Source organism: Agelaius phoeniceus, chromosome 2 (assembly GCF_051311805.1).
Source record: "Agelaius phoeniceus isolate bAgePho1 chromosome 2, bAgePho1.hap1, whole genome shotgun sequence".
Classification (NCBI taxonomy): domain Eukaryota; kingdom Metazoa; phylum Chordata; class Aves; order Passeriformes; family Icteridae; genus Agelaius; species Agelaius phoeniceus.
Window position 1 is genome coordinate 80,013,207 of NC_135266.1, and position 20,686 is coordinate 80,033,892.

Below are 20,686 nucleotides of genomic sequence, written 5' to 3' on the forward strand. Positions count from 1 at the left end.
CAAGGAGGGCAGGGACAAGTCAGACGCGACTTGCTACCTTACAGTCAGAGTTAGGCTGATGTTCCTAATACACCCCGTCGCATAAAGAGAATGCCTAAGGTACTCCCTTCTCCTCCGCCTGCCATTGTTTCTATCCTCTCCTGTTATCTGCCCAAGGCTACCAGCCCTCTTTTCTCCTAACCCCATCCCTCCCGGCCCTAACCCCGCAGCGCGGCCGCCATGACCACCGAGGCGGCGCTGCCGCTCCAGCACTTCCGGCCCCATCATGGCGGACGCGCTCTCTATGCCCGTCTCTATGGTCAGCGCTCCCGCGTCTATGGCCCGCCGCGGGGCATTGTGGGTGCCTGGCGGAGTTATGGTGGAGGTGTAGGGTTTGGCTGTGCAGGGCGGAAGAGGCTGTGCTGTGAGTGCCCGGGAAAGCGGCAGGGAGGCTGCGGGAGGGGTCTGAAGGTGCAAAGACGGCTCTGGGGCAGGGGGGGGGTCGGGGGGGAGGCGGGCTTGGCGAGGGGCCGGGCTGCGGCCGGGCCTGACGCTGCGATTTGGATCCCCCGGTCAGGGCTCAGCCCGGCAAGGCCAAGGCAATCCGGCTGTAGGCCGAGCTCGGTCATTCCCTCTTGGCCGACAGCTCCTGGTAGGGCTAAAGAGGCTTCTTCAGGTATTTCTGAAATCCGAGAGGTTTAAGGTTGAGTCTGGGTCTTTGAAGGCCAAGTTGAATCCAGACTGACTTAGTCCTGTGAGGAGCGGCTGGGGCAGCTGCGCTTGTTTATCCTGGAGAAGAGGAGGCTCAGGGGAACTTCATCGCTTTCTACAAGTACCTGGAAGGAGGCTGGAGCCAGTTGGTTGGCCTCTTGTCCCAGGACAAGAGGAAGTGACCTGAAGTTGTGCCAGCGGGGGTTTAGGTTGGGCATTAGGAAGAATTTCTTCACCGAAGGAGTGATTGGACATTGGAACGAGCTGCCCAAGGGTAGTGGTGCCGTTATCCCTCGAGGTGTTTAAGGAAAGACTGGATTTTGGCACTTAGTGCCCTGGTCTAGTTGACAAGGCTATATTCAGTCACAGGTAGAACTCAACTCAGAGGTCTTTTCCAACCTGGTTAATTCTGTAACATAAGAGAAGCAGGGATGCTTTCCAGATGCTTCCTGAAACTACTTCAGCCACACCAGATCTTGTTCTTCACCTGATTTCATGGATCCCCCTATTACACATAATTAGCACAGATAAGTTATGGGAACAAGTGACTTTCTTGAATCATGGGTCTGGCAGAATGTGTGCCAAGAGATCCAAAATAGCTCACTGATCTTCAGCTGACTGGTATCACTGAAAAGTGACAGCTGTCCTTGATTAAACAAGCCAAGGCTAGTTACCATCTCACTTCTTTTTAAAGATGTTTTCCTCTGTTAATTTTGTTTTTTGAGTAGTAGTTCAGTGGCAGTAACTGTTCTGCCTGATGGGATGTTACTTTGAGCCACACATTATATTATCATTTTGATGCTGAAGTTGGGTATTTTGTGGTCTCATTCAGAGTGACAAACTAACAAAATAAGCTTGGTTTGGGCTTGCAGGGTCTCCAGGGCCTGTCAGGCAGTGCTGAACACAGTGTGTGCTCCCAGGGTGCCTGTGGCTGGTTGGAGCCTGTTTCACTCTCATGCACAGAAGAGCTGATAGTAGAAATTTGGGCATCCGCCAGTTTGGTTTTTATGATGTGCTGGGTTCCTGCAGTTTCTGGGGGAGAGTTGGTGACAATTTTTCCCATTATCCAAGCTTTTTTTCTTTGCACTTTGTTTGTGTTGCCTGGTGTTCATGAGTGGTTAATGATCAGCATCACCCTAGGCACGCTGTGGTCTCTCTGAGCCAGGAGTGCTCTGGGGAGTGATGAAGGGCTCAGCCCAGTAGGCAGTCGTTTTTGAGGGTGGTTTTTCAGGAGGGGAAGGAGTTTAGTTACCAGACTGTACTGCTTGCTTTGAGGATGGGAGATCAGTTCCTGGCTGGTGTTACTTACTTTACAAATGTAGCTCCATACTGAATTAGAGTCCATGTATCATTTCCCAAGCATATTGGACAAGACTATGTTGTGAAACCTGAATAGATTCTCTCAATGAAACGCTACTTAAACTTTGAGGATCATGAGCTGAGTGACAGCTGGGATACCAGCTGTGTATTACCACTGGGCCTTGTCACTGCTTCTACAGTTCCAGGAGCAGAGTAGGTCCTAATGAGTGTCTCACCCTGTGAATTGTAGTAACAACTTGTTTCATCCCTTGATTCTGTAGGAGTGAAGATGACGACAGCAGCCAGGCCAACATTTGAACCTGCAAGAGGAGGAAGAGGAAAAGGTGAAGGAGACTTAAGCCAGCTATCCAAACAATATTCTAGCAGAGATCTTCCTTCTCATACTAAAATCAAATACAGGTTAGTATCATTTTTTGAGTGTCAGGGCAAAGCAGGCTGGGAATGACTGTTTTGTTATGAGTGGTAGTCTTAAAATTTTCTCAATACATATTGATGTGCTCGACACTGAGCAAGGTCCAGAGATTGTGCAGGAGTGCTGAACAAGTGGGCTAAAAGTGAAAGTCTCAAAAGCAGAGCTGGGAGTTCAAATGCATTGCAGGTGATTTGGGGAGGTTTAATTTTAGTGATAATTTGTTGCTGTGTATGTACATGAATTATCGGAAGATGAGCATTGGAGACTGAACTTGTTGGGCAGTGAAGTGGAAAGTAAGTTGGTATTGTGGCTGAGCCACATGGAGTAACTGTCACTTGCAGAGCAGGTTGGGATGAGAGAAATGAATTTGAGCATATCTTGAAAGCTGGAAAACCACATCATGTATTTGGCAAATGTGTAAGGACATTGAGAGGAGGCAGGGGAGCCATGGAATAGCACTCAGGTAGTGGGATGTGTTGGAAGAGCTGATGTTAAGCTGCAGGTCCTGGGAGAAGACAGTGAGAAAGATAATGTGATCTCAGGAATATTTTCCTATATCTGAAATACATAATAATTTTTTTTTTCTTTTTGAAAGAGTAAATAAAACCTAGAGTCAGTATGATAGAATTTAAATTAAATGTGTCAATATAAAAATGCTCATTTTATCTAATCGATGTTACACTTGTCAATGAAATATCTGGTAAGGTTTTACTTTTGCTCTTTTTTGTATAGATATTTACCCTGCCACCTCTTCCCTCCTGCCCCTTTTATTTTCAAGAATATGGATTCATAAGGGAGCTGAGTGTTTTGGAGAATACCAAAACAAACAACACAAAAAGTGCTGCCAAATGTGTTTGGTTGTTATGGGGAAAATTTCTGGTGGTTTGTTTTGTAGAAAAAAGTGGGGCTTGGAGCACCAGTCTGTAGCTTTGGAAGTAGTCTGTGGGGACAGGAATATACAATACATGTTTTAAATCCCTCCTTTTATGTGAGAGGGAGAGATGGAGGGGGCATCAAGTGTCTTCTCTTCTTCCTCCCAAATACGTAATAAAAAGTTGTCTGTGTTAAATTGCCAGGACTGCATCACTGCAGGAAAAGTCCAGTGTTTCAATTCACTCATGCTTGTTTGCACGACACAGAGTTTGGGGAGATTTTGCAGCTCTAACAGGAATTCCAAATTCAGTTTTTTAATTACAAAAGCAAATTGAAGGCTTCATCATAAAGACAGGCTGTGCACACAATGTGTTTATAATGGCTCATGTCTGGGTTTCTTCCAGGCACTCTTACTTCCAGCACTGGGTTTAGAGAGAGGTGCTTGTTTTTATTCACTAGTTCTTTTCAAGATATCCACAAAAATTTCAGCAGCTTCTAGGTGGAATTTAATCTGGCTCAGATATGTGTAGTTCACTGGTGTGTTGTTGTATAAAAGAGGGGTCACATGTATTTACAAGGTGTTTTGCCTGTTGTCCGAACTTTTTATTATTGATCATGGTCTGTGCTCATGGAGAAGAAAAGGTTCATGAAAAGGATGTTCTAGTCTTGGTCTTACCTGTAAGCCTTAGAGATTGGGTTTCCAGCAGCAACTTTGGGTGGTAAAACAATGAAGAAAGGTGACCATGATGTTTGTAGATGTCTCCCAGGACACTGGGATTGGACTGCTGGAGAACAGAATATTTCAACCTAGTGAAATACAGACAGATGTTACCATCTAGTTTTGTAGGAGTTTAAGCAGGGTCTTTTCATCCATTCAAGAGCCACCAGGAGGAGCAGGGGTGTGTGGCATGGCAGGTCTGTGTGTGCAATGCATACACACACAGGAGGGCTCTGCTGAAGAGAGAATAAACATACGTGTACATGGAACCCAGTTCTTGTTCCTGTCCTTACCTGTTCAGCCCAGGATTTAGGGACCTCCATGAAAAACTTGTCCCCAGCTGCAGAGTGTCAAACTCCAGGCTTTCTTCCTCTTTGTTGTTTTAGACAGACCACTCAGGATGCTCCTGAAGAGGTGCGTAACCGTGATTTCCGAAGGGAGCTGGAGGAGAGAGAACGAGTTGCTGCCAGAGAAAAGAACAGAGACAGACCAACCAGAGGTAAAAACTAAGAAACAAAAATCTTAACTCCTTTGTGAAACATTGCTCTTGCATGAAATGTGGTGTTGTAAGAAGTTTGCAGTTGCAGACAGCATGTCATGAGAGTAGAATTTAAGGTATTGGCCTGATAGTTCAGAGCTGTTGACCTGCAAGGGAATGTCCACTGGCTTTCATGCTGGCTTCATGCTAGCAGAAATCTAGGCCAGCCCGTAGAAAAGCATGCCCAGCTGATACAGTTTAATTGTAATGAATTGGCAACAAGTGTGTACAGCTAATAAAGGGCTTTTTTTTTGTACTTGGATAAGCAAGACAGGAAGGAGAAAGAGTAATGACTCATTTTCTGCTGTTACAGCACCAGTGTAATAATAAATCTGTTTGAAAGTATGCCATTCTTTTCACATATGGTGAAGTAATAATAAAATCGAAGAGCCTTTTGAGAAATACTCATTTTTAGTATTTAAGTCCAGCCTCTTGTACTTCGGGTTTAGCTGTGAAGCTATTGCATGGCTTTCGAATTCACAGAAAAAAGTAGATGTGGTTTGGACCAAACTAGCCAACAGTAATGCTTTGGGATCATCCTAAATGGGAACCCTCCAGCTGGATATTTGTAATAAGGATATTTCTCCACTTCTGTTTTTTATGGATTTTTTTTTCTGATTAATAATAATGTCAATAATAATGACTTAAAAAAACTTCTGGAGGCCAGACTATAAGTGTGGGATGTTATTGCTGCTCTTGAGGCTTCCTAGTGGGAGGAATTAACATGGACATTAAAACTGAGAAGTGAGGGGAAAGTAAGCATAAGCTTGTTTCTCTTACTCTAATGCAAGACAAATTGTGAAGATTTTTGCTTTCTGACACTAGATGCTGTTAAATGACATGACTTAGACACTTTTTGTTTTTACTTTTGCACCATAGAACATACAACATCATCTTCTGTGTCTAAGAAGCCTCGGCTAGACCAGATTCCTGCTGCAAATCTTGATGCAGATGATCCTCTTACTGATGTATGTATCTTCTTTTCTGTCTTCTTCCCTTTTGTTACCCTGCCTCAAGGATTTGCTGTTAATACTATATGGACTTCTAGGTTGTCTAAAGATTTCAGACAGTATTTTCCAACGTATTTTCCTTTTACAGCTTCTGTACTGTGGTGAAAGTCCAGAGTGGTTCAGAGGATTCTGGTCCATGCTGTAATGGTATTCCTGGAAAGCACAAAAAATCCATGAAACTGAAAATACCACTTACAGTATGGGGAATTACCACTGGTTTAGTAAGAATTCCCCAAGGGTAGAACTGTTCAGGTACCTACAAATGACTGTCTGCAGGAAGCACCCGTGCTTGCCTTTGACTGTGCTTCTTATTGCTGACATCTAGGAGTTAAGTCAAAGGCTTGACAATAAGCTCTGGGTTTTTTAATCCTGTGGGTTTTGGTCCCAGCAGTACTGGACAGGTTAATCAGGCACACATAATGACTTGTATGATTGGAGAGTGACTGAGGACACCTAGTCTCTAGAGTCTGTCAGTTACATAGCATTTTTAACTGCAGTCATCCCAAAAGCATAAACATATTTTTCTCTTGACTTAACCATAAAAGAGCAAAATCCCTATTTGTATTGTATATGTTGCTACCCAAGTATTTCAGAAATCAGCCAGCAGAAAATTGTAGCCTTAGTTGGGCAGCCTGGGGCCATTTTTTATTAAATGAAATGAGCAAGCTGATTCTTGCTTTCCATTTGTTACTATTAGGAAGATGATGAAGATGAGGACTTGGAAGACAGTGATGATGATGACACTGCAGCCCTTCTGGCTGAACTGGAAAAAATCAAGAAAGAACGAGCTGAAGAACAAGCTCGAAAGGTAAAATCTCACATATTTAAAAGTACTTTTTTTGTGTGAACTGATGTCTATTAAAACTGATGTGCCTTAAGTACTTGGGATGAGGAGAACTGGTAAACAAAGTACTGTTCAAACCTCCTCTCAGATATGATGGATTTGTTCTTCTGTCTAATAATTATTAAGAATTTGTTTTCTATATAAGACATACTGAGTGTTTTACTCACTGAAACATTTTATTTCCTTTTCCTACACTTTGTACAGGCAGCGAGTCAAGATAATCTTGATTTCATGTGTAAGTCCTCTGCACTCAGCTATCATACCAAAGGATATAGTGGCATTAGTGAGCTGCATGAAATCCAGTGTAATTTAGTTTGTTAAATAGCTTTTATGAAACAAAAAATACTATTTTAATTTATGAAATAAAAATGCGTGCTTTTTGGTGCTGCTTCTTATGGCTGCAGGTTTTATACAGTAGTTGTCCTTTTAGAGCTTTGGTGCTGCAAGGAGCTCCAGTTTGAACTGTAAGACCAGAACTATTTTCATGTGATTATACACAGGCAAATGAATTTGAAAATTGTCTCTGCAAAACAGAAAAGACAGTAGTCTTTTCAGAACTGGGAGACTCCATTCACATGTAGCTTTCATACCTCTCTATAATCTCTGTCCCTACAAGATGTTCTGCCCTTGAAAGGGGAGGAAAGTCCCTGTAGTTACAGATGTTCTCCTGTGAGTGGGACTCAATCCTATGCTAGTGGTCCTTGGTGTAAGAGGGATTGTTGGTGTGGAGTGCATTAGCAAGATTCCTAACTATTGATTGGACTTTGGAGTTTGGACTAGTTTCTGGGGGTGGTTTGTGTTGTCAAACTTAACAGGTTTTAGGTTTGTATTGGGTACTGGTTCTAACATTGTATTGCAGCAGAGTTTAGAGTCCAGGTATTTCATCTGCACTGGTGAAACACTCTCCTCTGGTGGTGCAACAGAAGTAGTGGGTATGTGCAGCATTCCCTCATCTGCTTTTACTAAGTGCTTTCTGTTTTTGAGTAGGGCTTAAATAATTTTAGTGCTTTTGTGAAACTTTGGTTCCTTCACCTGGAGTGGTTTTTTATGTTTTTATAGTATATTCTCCATTAGTGTAAAACAAAACAAATACCCCAAGCCATCAAAAAGTCTGTCAGAAAACCAACCCACCTGTCACCTGTGTATAAACTTATCTGAGGTATTTTTTCAGAACATGCTAAATAAACACATTAGACGCTGATCAGGAGACTAATCAAAGTCTGGTCTGAAAATGTCATGTTTTAGTGCCTCTCTACTTGTAAGCTTTCCTATAGGTTAACATACACATTCATAGGTTAGTTTTTCATGAATGCATAGCTGGCAGTGAACAGGGCTGAGCTTCCAGCAGACACTAGGAACAGCTAGGAGAGGATAATGTTGTAACTGCTGTTGGCAGCATTGTAGTTGTGAGCCTGTTCTTTCCTAACAATATAAAAATTTACCTTTAGAATCCAGAAGGCCTGTAAAACAAGTGAGCTCTGCAGTTTTGCACTTAAATAGTATGCAAGGCTAAAAGCTGTACCATGCTGCTTCATTGCAGAAATTGTGCTGTACAAGAGTGTTGCTACTTGATTGCCCATCTGGCCTGTGAGAGGTTTTCTGCATTAAAGGATGTCTGAAAGCATCTCTTGTGTCTTTATCTAGGCATTTGAGGTACAGCATGAAGCAATGAATTTGTCTTTTGTAGTAACAGCATGGTAAAAATTACTTAAAAACACTGTCAACAATTCGACCATGTATTTCTATGCGAAATGTACTAAACTACAAATTAAGTTTAGCCATGTGTAGGAAAGATTTTGACTTCACTTGTCCTTGCACAGTGCTTAAAATGAAATTGTAGGTCTGTGTGGATTTTCCACTTTGCTTGATAGTTGGAGTTATGCATCAAGATTAGGCAGCTTAACTTGTCATATTTCAGTGTAGAAAACTTGCATTAGGAAAATAATAGTAAATTGCAGCTCAGATAACTAAGTGCTTGCTTCTCTTATCATGCCTGGAAAGTAGGAATATCATAATCTCTCTGAAATTCTCATTTTGTCACTAGATGGTGCTAAAAGCCACAAAGTATTTGGGATAGCTCTTGTTTTGTTTTGCTGTCTCTTACAGGTATTGTATGTTACTTTCATGGATGTTCTCTCACCCAGCAGCAGGGCTGTTCTCTCACCCAGCAGCACCCAGTAATGTCCAGTGCTGCATGCATAGTGAATAAAATTGTGTTATTTGCAATAGTGCCCACTATTGCACAGTCAGAATCTAGACCTACAGTGTTCACAGCTAGTCTCTCTTTAAAATTGGCATCTTCAATAAATAGAGGGTGCTCTACAGGTACCTGGAATTTTATTTTCTTGTGGTTTTTTGGGGAAAAGGAAACTAAGACTATTTTGATGGAAAAAGTAAAAGCCAGAGTGGGCCACAGCCTTGGAAAGAGTCTTTAGGAGTAAGGGTCATCTTTGGAAAGAAGTCTTCTGTTTGTTCACTTTAGTGTGCAATCTGTTTAGATTATGCCTTGTTTTCTGCAGCTTTGGAATAAGGTGTTGCTGGCTAAGCTTTTTAGAGTTATTTTACATAAAATCCTTTTCCATTAAGGTGCACGTTATTTCATGTTACTATGTACTGCGAGCCATAATTTAGACCTAATTTTGTAAGTAACCTTGTATTAATAATTCAGATGACTTCAGGATAGCATCTCATGTAAAGTCTTAGCTGTGCAGTTGCTGTTAATCGAAATCCATGTACAGAAATGCTTTACCTGCTGAAATGCTGCTGTCCACAGTAGACAACGTGGATAAGCCAGTGGCCAGGCAAAGAGAAACTGTGGAGTGAGTACCTGTTCTCTCTTCACACTGATCATCATTCTCTAACCCCATTGTTACACAGACAGATTAATGTGTCTCTTCTTGTCATCTTCTTGGAACATCCCAGGGTCTTAACAAGGTTAAGTGGGTAAACTACTGTAATATATCCCAAACCTGTGCCATATGTAGATTTTTTTCTCTGATACTTCAGTTATTTTGATTACTTCTGAGACTTCATTTAGAGTAAACTGTATTTTTGTTAATAGTCTTCACTCATAACTTTGGTGTCCATTATTTAAGTTGCCATTAAAGGAGAACTTTAATGGCAACTTAAATAATGGACACCAAAGTTAACTTAACTTATTTAAGTTGCCATTAAAGGCAACTTTCCAAATCCATCTGTGCTGAAACAGCTGTTAAAAACAAAATATGAGAGTCTGCTTTTTATGTGTCATCCTGTTCTCTGTTAACTTCCCTTATGGGCAACACCAATTTCCATAGAAATCCTCTAAATCTAATTGTGACAATATTAATATTAAGAGATTCTAATAGCTTGTCAGTCAAATAACCAGTTCCTCTCAAAGCTTGTTAACTTCTCAAAATGCTTTATTCCCTGAAGTTATGTAGAATTATTAAATAAATACTATGAATGTTTTTTAAAAATTGTTTGAGCATGGGAGTCTCCTTGATGTTTCCTCTACAATTGTAATCTCGAATTGTTTCTAGTAGACACTAAGCTGACCAGGAAATTCTAGTTTTGAATGCCCTTTCTGTGGAATTATTCTAGGTCTGTATAATACTGTACATACACTAAATCAGTGTCTGTGTTAACCATCCACGGATAGGTTTCAGGAAACATTTCAATATTCTAAATTAAGCTTTACAGTGCTCTTGTTTTTCAGTTTTCAAGTGCTTCCTTAGAAAGTAAGTTGAAGTAATAAAAAGAAACTTCAAACCAGTGAGCAGCTGAATGTATGTGTGCAGTTCTGGCAAACCTGTTTTAATATCCAGTCGTTCTTTGCTTAGCTGAGAGCAGAAAAAGTTTTCAGTTTGTTTTCTAACAGTTTTATTTCACCAAGTTTCTCTGTAACTGAATATATTACTTTACTGGTGGTCAGAGTAAATCTTAGCTCTGCCCCCTGTTTTAGCCATGTCACAGGGTTTCAAATAAAATATCCGAAAATGAGTCTTGATAGCTGTTAACATTTTCACTTTAAATCTCAAGGGTCTGACTAAAACTAGAAGATCAAATCAGTGATTAAGAAAATTTCAGTCAAGAGGCAAAAGCACATGGCAGAGTATGTTTCTTCATTCAGTGTTTGAGACATACCAGGAGCACTTAAACCTTGACAAGAACTGGTGAAAACATCCCTTTCCTTGTGGACAAAATCACAATAAAGCTGCGTGTGGACACTGCCATTGTGATTACTTAGTGCTCTTTGCTTTTGAAGTTCCAATTAATTATTTGAATCTCTGTGTTGTACAGTTAGTAACTTGCACAGGGTCAGATAACAGGGTGTGTCTATGCATTCTTGAATTTCATTCCCTGCTGCTCAAGGCAGTGCTGTCATAGTTTGTTATTCAAAAATTAGCATTTAAATCAGGTTATGCAATTTATATTTTTAAACTTTTTTTCAGCCTTTGGTGAGATTGGGTATTTCAGGTTTTCTTTCAGCTGCTCGACATCTATAAAAACTGAGTAGGATAACTAACTTTTATACAATGGAGTCATTTGGGGAATTTCAGCACTTTCTGTAAAAGCAATCTTGCTCTGTGCTAAGGGTAGGAACTATGCTCAAAATAAACATGGTAACGATGTTTTTCTTTCCTTTGCAGTCAGAAACAGATATGCCAAGGAAAGAAATTCCCAAGATTGCCTCTACCACTTGTTTTATCTGCCACTTCCAAGTCCCCTGCAACTGTAGTTGACTTAAGTCAATGCAGTTTTTTTGCTAGCAATAATCAGCTGTAGACAGAATTCAGCTGAGCACAAAAAGCCAAGTTGTTGGGGCCAATGTAAAAGCTGTGTCTCGTAGCCTGCATGGTGGTGCAGTGGAGATGCAGTCAGTAGAGCCTAGAGTGTAGCTGGTCTCCTGTGTCATAATTTAGTGTGAGCAGTAATTTAATGTGAGCTCTAAAAGCAGTCTTGGCTCCCTCTTGTATCCTGTGCACTCACATCTGCCAAGATGTGAGCTCAGGTGCCTATGGGACCATGTCTAGCTGTTGGTGTCTTAATCCAGAGCTAAATCCCTCTTTTAGTCTTACACTAGTGCTTGTAGTATAACACTTCTTGAAAGTATTATTTCAGCTTTGATTTTTTTTTTCTATCACCACATTTTGTCGCTTAATGCTTTTCTTTGTTATTAGAAATTGAACTATGTCAGACTGATTGAGGCCGAAGGATATCATTTGGGTTATGTCAAAGCAGATAAAGGTTAGGGTGATGTGTAACATGCCTTTTTTGAAATCTTAGTATAGAAAATTAGAATGTGCATCTGTGTGTAGGAAGTACATGAGAGTACTGTATGCCTATTTTTTATGATTCTTAATAATTGGCTTTATCTTTCTCTCATGATTCTGAATATTTCCCATTCAAATGACTGAGTGCTTTTTGCTTCTCTTCATGCATGGTGGAGAGTGCTGGAATTGTCAGCTTTGTAGGAATTGATGAGATTAAATCTGAAATGGGGAAAGGGAGGCAGGAGGAACTGCAGTTCCTCCTGAAGAGGGGCTGGCTGACTCCACTTGATTTTTGACCACTAAAAACATTGTATGTGAAATGCATTGTAGTTCTCTGCATGTCAGCGGTGTGTGGATGCATTTTCATGCATCGTAAAAACCCAAACCAAATTAGTAATGTCTGCCTCAGATAAGGTAATGCATGATGCACAGGTTCAGTGACTTTGGATTGTGGCTGAAGTTAATGTCTTGGAGGATAAGACTGTGCCATGCTGTACCTGCCACCTTCAGAAGAGTTCACCTGGACTCCAGCGCCAAAATGAGAAACTGCTGCATCTGTTTGCATATAGAAGCTTGGAACAAGTTCTCTCCACAGAGCCATTTTTCAACAGAGGACTATTAATTTCTTACAATGGTCTTACTAGTGCTGCCTTCTCTTGATTAGGAATTTTTGGTTTGTAGCCTTTTCATTTGCTCTCAGTGTTTTTTCCTGGCCTGTTGTGTTTTCAAAGCCTCACTTTTAATGGAGCACTGAAGATTAAAGTTAGTGGTGCAGAGCCCACCTCATTTTGGACGACATAGAGAAAACTTCACAGGCTTGCATCCAGCTGTAAATTTGCTAATGGTCATAAGCAGTACCTGATCACCTCCTGGGAGGTACCTGAAGATCAGTACTGGGTTTTTGCTTGTTCCAGTATCCAGGATTTTGCTTGGTTTCAAAGCAGTGCTTTGCATGCATGTGCTGTACAACAATCTGAGGGCTGCTGGACTTCTGGTGGGAACACATGGCAACAGACCGCAGTAAATGGGATTTCATGGCTCTTGGCTGTTCCATGTTATGTGGAAAGAAGATGGTAAATCAAAGGCTGGCATTCTGTGCTCAAGCAGCTGCATACATTTCTTGTCTCTGATCCACAGTGAAAAGTATAATTTGAGTTTATATTTCTAACATGGGAGGAAATTGCTGTTCCATATCAAATATTTTTGTTCTCCATGTTTCCTTACTTACTGGGGTGATAATAACAGAAGTTGGACTGCAAATGTTAGATTTAGAGCTGTTTGAAAATTCAAAACCTCAATTGATTTGTGTTAATAACTTCTAATTGTTGTGGTTTGTGTTAAAGCTCCATGGATACAGTAGCAGGAAAGAGCAAGTTTTTCCAAGGCATATATTTTAATAAGGGCATTACAGGGCTTGTCCTGAAGCTGTGCTTTGCTTTTGAGCAATGTACCCATCTGAGGGCTGCTGGACTTCTGGTGGGAACACATGGCAACAGACTGCAGTGAATGGGATTTACTCCCATCTGGGGAGCTTTTCCCATCCCACTAGCAATTAATTGCAGCTGGTTCTAGATTTTGTGAGAAGCAGTGTAATGGTAGGTGTTTTTTCATAACTAAAACTTGAGTAGATTTTGAAAAGTAAAATCTTTACCAGTGATCCTGCATCATCTGCTATTTGTGTGTGCATTAAATCCACGTTCTTAAGAAAGCTGAGGTATTTTAAAAGAAAATTTCATAGAATCACAGAATGATTTGGGTTGGAAGGGACCTTAAAGGTCATCTCCTTCCAACCCGCTTGCTGTGGGCATGGACACCTTCCACTAGACCAGATTGCTCAGAGCTCAGTCCAGCCTAACACTTAACAGCCTAACTCTGTCCAGCCCTAAACGCTTCAAGAGACAGGGCACCCATCCAAAATTTCACATATCTGATCAATTTAATGGAAAAATATAGTAAATCTAAGGTAATAATGAATAACTTAGTATTGATTAAATGTTTGAAGCTAGGGAACTCTGGCTAGCGTCAGCTTCAAGTTTTGCATTTAAACCTTGTAAACTCCAGCAGCAAGGAAACTGCTTCCTCTCTTGACATCCTGTAGAAGTTCTCAGCAATTAATTTTCTTCAGGTTTTTTTTCCTCCAGCCTGGGGAAAACCCTGACCTCATGATCTCTTTGTTTTTAATTTATATAATTTTTAAAAGCCATGGTTTGATTCTCCTGCAGTGCTAATGAGGTTTCAGTTCATTTTTTAACCAGTGTCTTCACACCATAATTAAGAGTAGGAAACCTACTTAGTCATCCTAATTTAAAGAATTACTTTCTTTCCCTGCTAGTTCTTTCATCAAAGAACACTCCCTGCAACATTTGTGGAAGCTTGTGGAAAAATATGTTAAATTAATATTAAACATTAATTTTGAAGTCTGAAAACATTTAAGTCACTAGATGTGCTAATAGAGCTTGAAAGTGTGGGCAGTGAAATTACTTTGTGTTACTTGTAGTGCATTGCTTCACTTAGGCTTGAGTTATATGCATTTGACAGTACAAGGACAAGAAAATTTGTCTGCTTCTTAATATTGAAACTCTTAAATAGTCTTATGACATCCTCTGTTCATTTCACTGTGGTGAGGCTCTCAATATTCTTTTTAATTGGTCCCTAGGGAAGTTGTAGTTGTAAAATCCAAACAGCTGCTGAAAATAAAGAAGTTTCAATATGCTGTATGTTTTCTTCTGCCTGCTGAATATTTTATGATGTGTTGTCTTTTCTCATGAGGATAAAGAGTTTTTAATATAATAAATATGTATGTGGTAAAGCTAGAATTTACCTGAATATTTGATGGCGCATCAGAGCTAAGTAGAGCCGATATGAGTGTTGCTAGTTTGACAGTTCAGTAGCAAAGTCAAGCTCTGTAGAGTATCTCTGCTTCTGTCCTTAATCTCCTCATATGCAAGTGCCAAACACTCTGAAAAATCTGAGCTAAGAATTAAAGCTCTATCTGTGTGAATGTTCAAAGCTAAATAATGTGTATCTCTACCAACTAGAGGAGAAAAGTGGCCTAGAAAAATAATATATCCATTTCTGGTTCTCAGGAACAAGAGCAGAAGGCCGAAGAAGAGAGGATTCGGATGGAGAACATCCTGAGTGGTAACCCACTGCTGAACCTCACTGGGCCAGCACAGCCTCAGGCAAACTTCAAAGTTAAAAGGAGGTACTGTGCAGTCTGTTCAGTGACACCCATCCCCTTGCTGACTCTCACTGTTCAGAGTTAGAAAGTGTTAGCACTGTAGCTGGTTTCTGTTTCCTTCCTCAGATCTTGTCACAAGTGTGTAGGAGATGGCTTGGGGTAGAAAAATAGATCATCTTTTCTGAAAGACTAAAATCTAATCCTAAAGACTAATTGTTCTGTAAGAGGGTCAAACTCCATTTATATGTTTTTGTATATTTCACCTAATTTTCATACAAGCTTACTGAAATTAAAAACTTCTGTTTTCAGGTGGGATGATGATGTTGTCTTCAAGAACTGTGCCAAGGGGATAGACGAAACAAAAAAGGACAAAAGATTCGTCAATGATACTCTACGATCAGAGTTTCACAAAAAGTTCATGGAAAAATATATCAAGTAGTACAGTTTTATGTGCAGTAGTGAAGAAGGACTTGGTAGGTCATGGCTGTTCCCTCCCTTGCCCTCAGAATTTAAGGCTGAATGTTTGGTCATGGATTTGCAAATGCTTTTCCAAGATCAGCAACAGCTTCATAATTAATAAGTGCTATGTATCTGGAGTTTTTTATTCCTGCATATTGTTTTCCTTTACAGTTTTAATTAAACCAGTTTTGTCTCATGGATGTTTTTTTTTTCTTCATGTTTGTTTAGTTTTGCTGTCCACCTGTAAATGGTAAAAGAGAGAAGCTGATTTGCAATAAATACTGCTGATCATTTAAATTGCTTTCCAAAATGCCCTGTATTTGTAGTGATGATGGTTTGTAACTTACACAACTTAGATAGATGTCAGTATTAATCAAAGGTGAGGAAGAGCTGAGTATGGGAAGCAGTGTGAGCTGAAAAGAACTATATTTTCTGTAGCAAACTGGACTTCCTCATAAAAGCTAGTTAGGAACTTAGTCAATCATCGTTTTTTAGTTTCTTTTTTCAGTCTGTGTGTGTGCCCTTTAATGGTGGTAATAGAATTGTCAGAAACTTGCAAGTGCTTTTATCAAACAAGTGATACCAAGATACCATAGTTCACTTTGTTTACTCCTCTAATGTCCGTGTAACACTTAGGATGGTAAAAAATAGCAATGACTGCAAAAAAAGCTAAAATGTGAAAGGTTTATTTTTTTTCTGTTCTCCTGTCATCTCAGTTGCATATGAAATTTTAGCCAAGTGAATGCACTGGATAGGAACATAACATTTTCAAAATGGATTAGTTACCTCCCTGCCTAGGAGATCACAGTGGCAGAACTCAGATGTATTTATGTAAAATTCTTGCCCTTTTCCTTGCCTGTGTTATGCTCAGTTGAGTTATTGTCACAGATGCTGTTTCTTAGTATTATTTTCAATTTCTTAATTTGAAAACTAGCCTGATTTTCTTAAGAGAGTAAATGTAGAGCACAACATTCCAGATTTTTGTTTGACTGGTGTCCTGTAAAAGCTTTCCTTAGCTTTAGCTGTATTTGCCACCCTTTCACTAAGCTATGCATAGCTTACTAATGCCAGCAGCTCATACCCGCCTTTACTTGGAAATGAGGTTTTCAGCATGCTTGGGGTCATGTGAGCTACTGGAGGAATATGTGTTTGTGTTATTTCTGCTGCCTGCCTCACGGTAGAAATTATTCTTGGGAAGCAGAAAAATGGGTGTAGTTTCTAAGTCTCTTAAAATAAAGTGACTAACATCTTGGTAGATAGGCAACATGTTTAGAAGGTGGGAAGAAAAAAAGTTAAGGGCTGTACTTGTCAGGGCCTGGTGGTGGAGAATCCAGCTGCTGCTTCAGGTCCAACCTAGCAACATAGTTGTCATGGCAACAGCAAAAAAATACATTGGTCTCACAGTATTCTGAAATATAATTGCTGTGCCAAAGTGAGTGAGCACAGTCTTATTGGATGGGGAGGCAGATGGAATGCCAGTTCAATGCCCTCATGGAAAATCACATGTGCAAAAGTGACCATCATTTGTGTTCCTGAAGTAATGTAATTTTTCTTGGAAAAAATAACTTTAGAGAAGTCAGATGGCTGGGGTTGAATGAGGTCTTCCACAGGCATGCAGGCAGCTGTTCTGCACACCTGCAGGAGCATCCCTTCCTTAAATTGAGGCATGACTCAAAGCTGTGCTGGGTCATTTCTCCCAGTAGTTCCCTCCCTCACAGGTTCTAGAGAAAGATCTGTAGGGAATGTAGAGCTCCAGGCTGCAGCTTCATTTGAGGGTTTTTGTTGGCATTTTTTTTCAGCTCCATCACAGAATTTGCAGATCCTACCTCTGATGTTCTCCTGCAAAGCTTTTGTATTTCAGCGTAGGCTGACCCACAATCTGAGGACTCAGCAATACACCAACACAATATGCTAATTAAGGAATCTCAAATCTTACCTTTTGGTGGGTTTTGTATCATTAATTATGGAACTTTCTTTACTAGCACTGGAAAATCTGAAGTGCTCTTTGATTTTTTTGTCAGGGAAGTGATTTCAATATTGATGTTTAATTTTCTACTGTCCTTCTTGCATGCAACCAGGAAAAGTAAGCAGGTCATTTGTTTTTGTAAAACTGTAGTGTGACTGAGTTCTTAAAAAAAAAATTCAGATTGACATTCTACACCTCTGCTCTCAGCAGAGTTTTTTTTCCAGGAGCCCCTGTTCAGTATGACAAATAGCTTTCAACAAGGACAGTGGACCTGGCAAAGGCAACTTGTTCCAGGAGGTGAAGTGGAAGAAAGTTAATGTTCAGTATTTCAAGGAAGGCATTATTTTGCAGTTCCCAGCAATCAGGATTGTTCAATCCTGTGTTTTTGTAAGAAACACCTGAATTTATGTGACTGGTATGTATAGACAAAGCCTGTCTGCTTTATAAACAGTTTCCCTATTGTTTATGGCTACCTTTGGAATAGCATTGCAACTGAAAACTAGGATCTGTTTTCCATGGGGGCTAACAGTTAAACTTCTAAGGTTTTTTACAAAGCCTTGTCTTTCAAATTTTTCTTGGAGTATGTTTTATAATTCTGAAGGGATTAATAGTATGTGGAATAAAGCTTAATGGTAGTCCTGCAGCTGGAAATAATTGTGCTGTGTGTACACAGGGTTCTAAAACATTTATTGTCTATTTGTCTTCCTCAAGTTCATGGCTGAATATTACAGCTTCCCACTACAACCAGCAGGATTGCCATCTGCATTTTTCAGGATTTCTCACTGTTACAGGTACCAGGTAAGCATCCTATGAATGCTTGGAAGGAGTTCTTTTCTAAAAAAAAACATCCAAACCTTTTTTGGTGAGTTCCAGTTTCTCTGTTCACTTGTATTTTGTTTGAAGTAAAATCCTGGGGCAGGGGTGATCTGGTACTTGCTCTGTTTCCCTTGGAGTGTCTCATGGGCAGCCCAGCTGGTGCCTGCTGTGGTGACAGCCCAGTGTCTCTTTTCAGCCAGGCAGGTGTCAATTCCCACTGAGGTGCTGAAATTGCTCTCTACAATACAAATACCTGAAAGTCTTTCATGCTGGAGGAGAGATCTGAACACAAGGTCAAAGCATCAAATGCATGGGGGTTGTTGCCCTCAAGTGTTTCACTTCAAAGAAATCTAGGATTCAAGCCTTGAAGAGATGTGCTGATGCTCAGAAAGTGCTTCAGACTCAAGTGTTTATTCATATCTGCAGCCAGGGCTAGTTGGAGTGTGAAGCTCTTTTGTTTTTGTAAGGAAAGTCAGAATCACATGTAGGTGCTTCTTTTATTTTCTTTCTTTCTCATGGCATAGTGCTCTTCGATACAGATTCAGGAGGAGAGAAAGGAAGTACCCACAGAAATGTTTTCATCCATGTTTTCATTCCATCCTCATTCCATCTCCTGTCAGCTTCTAGAAGGGAGTTTAATTAGTTGTTATTCAAAACCAAAACTCCCTGTCTGATTTTGTCATGCCTGTTTGGAAGAAAAATTTTGGTAAGCTTCTTCCAAGGAAACAAAGTCTTGTTGTGAGTTTCGTTGTGAGTTCAGCTGTATCTTCCTTACCAAGGCAGACTGAAACATCATATCTAGTGATAGAAGCAAATACAGCCTTGCTACCACACTGTATGTCCCAAGATACAGTGCAAGCAGAGCATAAATGGACACATCTGGAAAATTCACATTCCCTAAGAAAGGCTTCTCTGAGCTCTCTGTTTGAATTGTGGATAAGCAGAAAAAAAGTAATACTTCTGTACATGCCCCAGTCACTCATTTGAAGTAAATTAAAAAAAAAAGCAAACAAAAAAACCCAACACATTGAATTCTTATGTTGTTCAATCACAGATAGATATTACCTTTGTGCTGCTTTCCTCCTTGGACTGAGGTCAGACAGGTTGGCTTTTCTGTATCTCAGACTTGACTTTGTTTTCTTGGCATAGATGGGTGTATCATGGGATGCAGCTCAAGAATGACAATAATACTGTGTCTGGTGGGGAAAAATTAAATAGTGACTGTCTAGTTTTAAATTGCTTTAGTTCAGAGTTGGAATATACCAAAGGTTGTGTAGTAGTTTTCTTTCCCCTTTGTAGCATCTGACCAGTAGCTCAGGACCAGAACCTTTAAGTCACTGATTTTACCAAAACTTGTAATTTCAAGTGAGGAACTTTCATTATAAAACAAAACCAGACAAAAAAAACAAGCACAAAATTGCTTGGAATTCTAATGTGCCTAGTCCAGCTCTAATGAGAGAAGAAAGGGTCATATATATCTAAAATTATGTCTCCTAATCCAAATCCCAGTTTGCCACCAAGCCTAAGAAACACATTCTGAAGTAGAGATAAGAACTGCTGTACAGAATGAAACAGTGAAAGAATGGAACAGAGAAATCTGATTGCTCTCTGTTGAAATCAGTATCAGCTGCATAGGAAAAGATTATTTCTAAATTGCATACAAGAGTATCATTTGAAAGACCACAATGGGTATCTGTTATGATAATTTTTGTAGAAATGGAGGCTGTAAAGCAGGCTGTATTCTGAAGAGCTTAAATGCTCAGCACTCAGGGTGAAGGGCAGAATGAAAACAGGGTGTTCAGTCCCACAAAAAGCTGTATTTGGATGCTGAGTATTGAGCTCTTATCCCTTTGGTGCTGCGTTACTTACAAATCTGCTACTTCAACCAGCTCTTGTCTCAGAAATACTCCTGTTAAGAAATTGGGCTATTTCTGGTTTTTTCTGAGTTGTTTTAGTGGATGGGATTTCAAGCAGTTGGGCTTTCTCCAGTGAAAAATGGTTATGTTTTCCTGCACTGGGAGAACAAGCTGAGTTTGAGTTGGATGAGGGTGAAGGATACATCTGCCAGTTATTCTGCTTACTTTCAGATGGGGTCCCTTGTGGCTGGTATCTTTTTTGGGGCTGCCAAATTGAAGTTGGTGGCACATGGGTGATTGGGATTGGTGGTGAAACCAGGCAGCAGCAAAGGTTGTCAACATCAAACACAGAGTGGAAGAAATTGGAGTCTTTTGGGAATAAGTTGGGTTTCTTTGGCAAGAAATTGGGTTTCTTTCTTCTGGTGATAAGAACTATCACTTGCACCCCTGAAAGGACTGTCTTAAACCAACTTCCCCAATTACTCCTTCTAGCAATAGATGGATTCATCACATTTCTCACTGCAACATTTTTTTGGGTAGTGCAGCATTATGATTTATTTTAGAAGGTAATACTTCATTGGAACTTCTTTGCAGTTTGAAACTTTGCTGAATTCATTTCATTTGGAGCATAGGTAAGCTCATGGTAACAACAATAAATCATGTTTTCTGAGAACTATAGAAATTATTCATAGATGTTGAAATCTCTAGCTGTTTTATGCCCACCTCATATTTTAATTTTTGCATGCTT

At 40.1% G+C, this 20,686-nt stretch overlaps 1 protein-coding gene across 3 annotated transcripts; it reads left to right on the forward strand.

The window, feature by feature from the left end:
- Positions 1 to 264: 264 nt before the first annotated feature.
- Positions 265 to 15,500, forward strand: CWC15 (CWC15 spliceosome associated protein). 3 transcript variants are annotated; one of them, XM_054651409.2, is made up of 7 exons: positions 265 to 403; positions 2,271 to 2,409; positions 4,400 to 4,512; positions 5,431 to 5,519; positions 6,259 to 6,369; positions 14,747 to 14,865; positions 15,151 to 15,500. In XM_054651409.2, exons 2-7 carry the CDS (start codon positions 2,279 to 2,281, stop codon positions 15,278 to 15,280), a joined length of 693 nt encoding a protein of 230 aa, XP_054507384.1. In that variant the 5' UTR covers positions 265 to 403; positions 2,271 to 2,278; the 3' UTR covers positions 15,281 to 15,500. The 3 variants fall into 3 exon arrangements, with proteins under 3 accessions (XP_054507384.1, XP_054507391.1, XP_077030090.1); XM_054651416.2 differs by having other exon boundaries at positions 291 to 422; XM_077173975.1 differs by lacking the exon at positions 265 to 403 and adding an exon at positions 432 to 450.
- Positions 15,501 to 20,686: the final 5,186 nt, after the last annotated feature.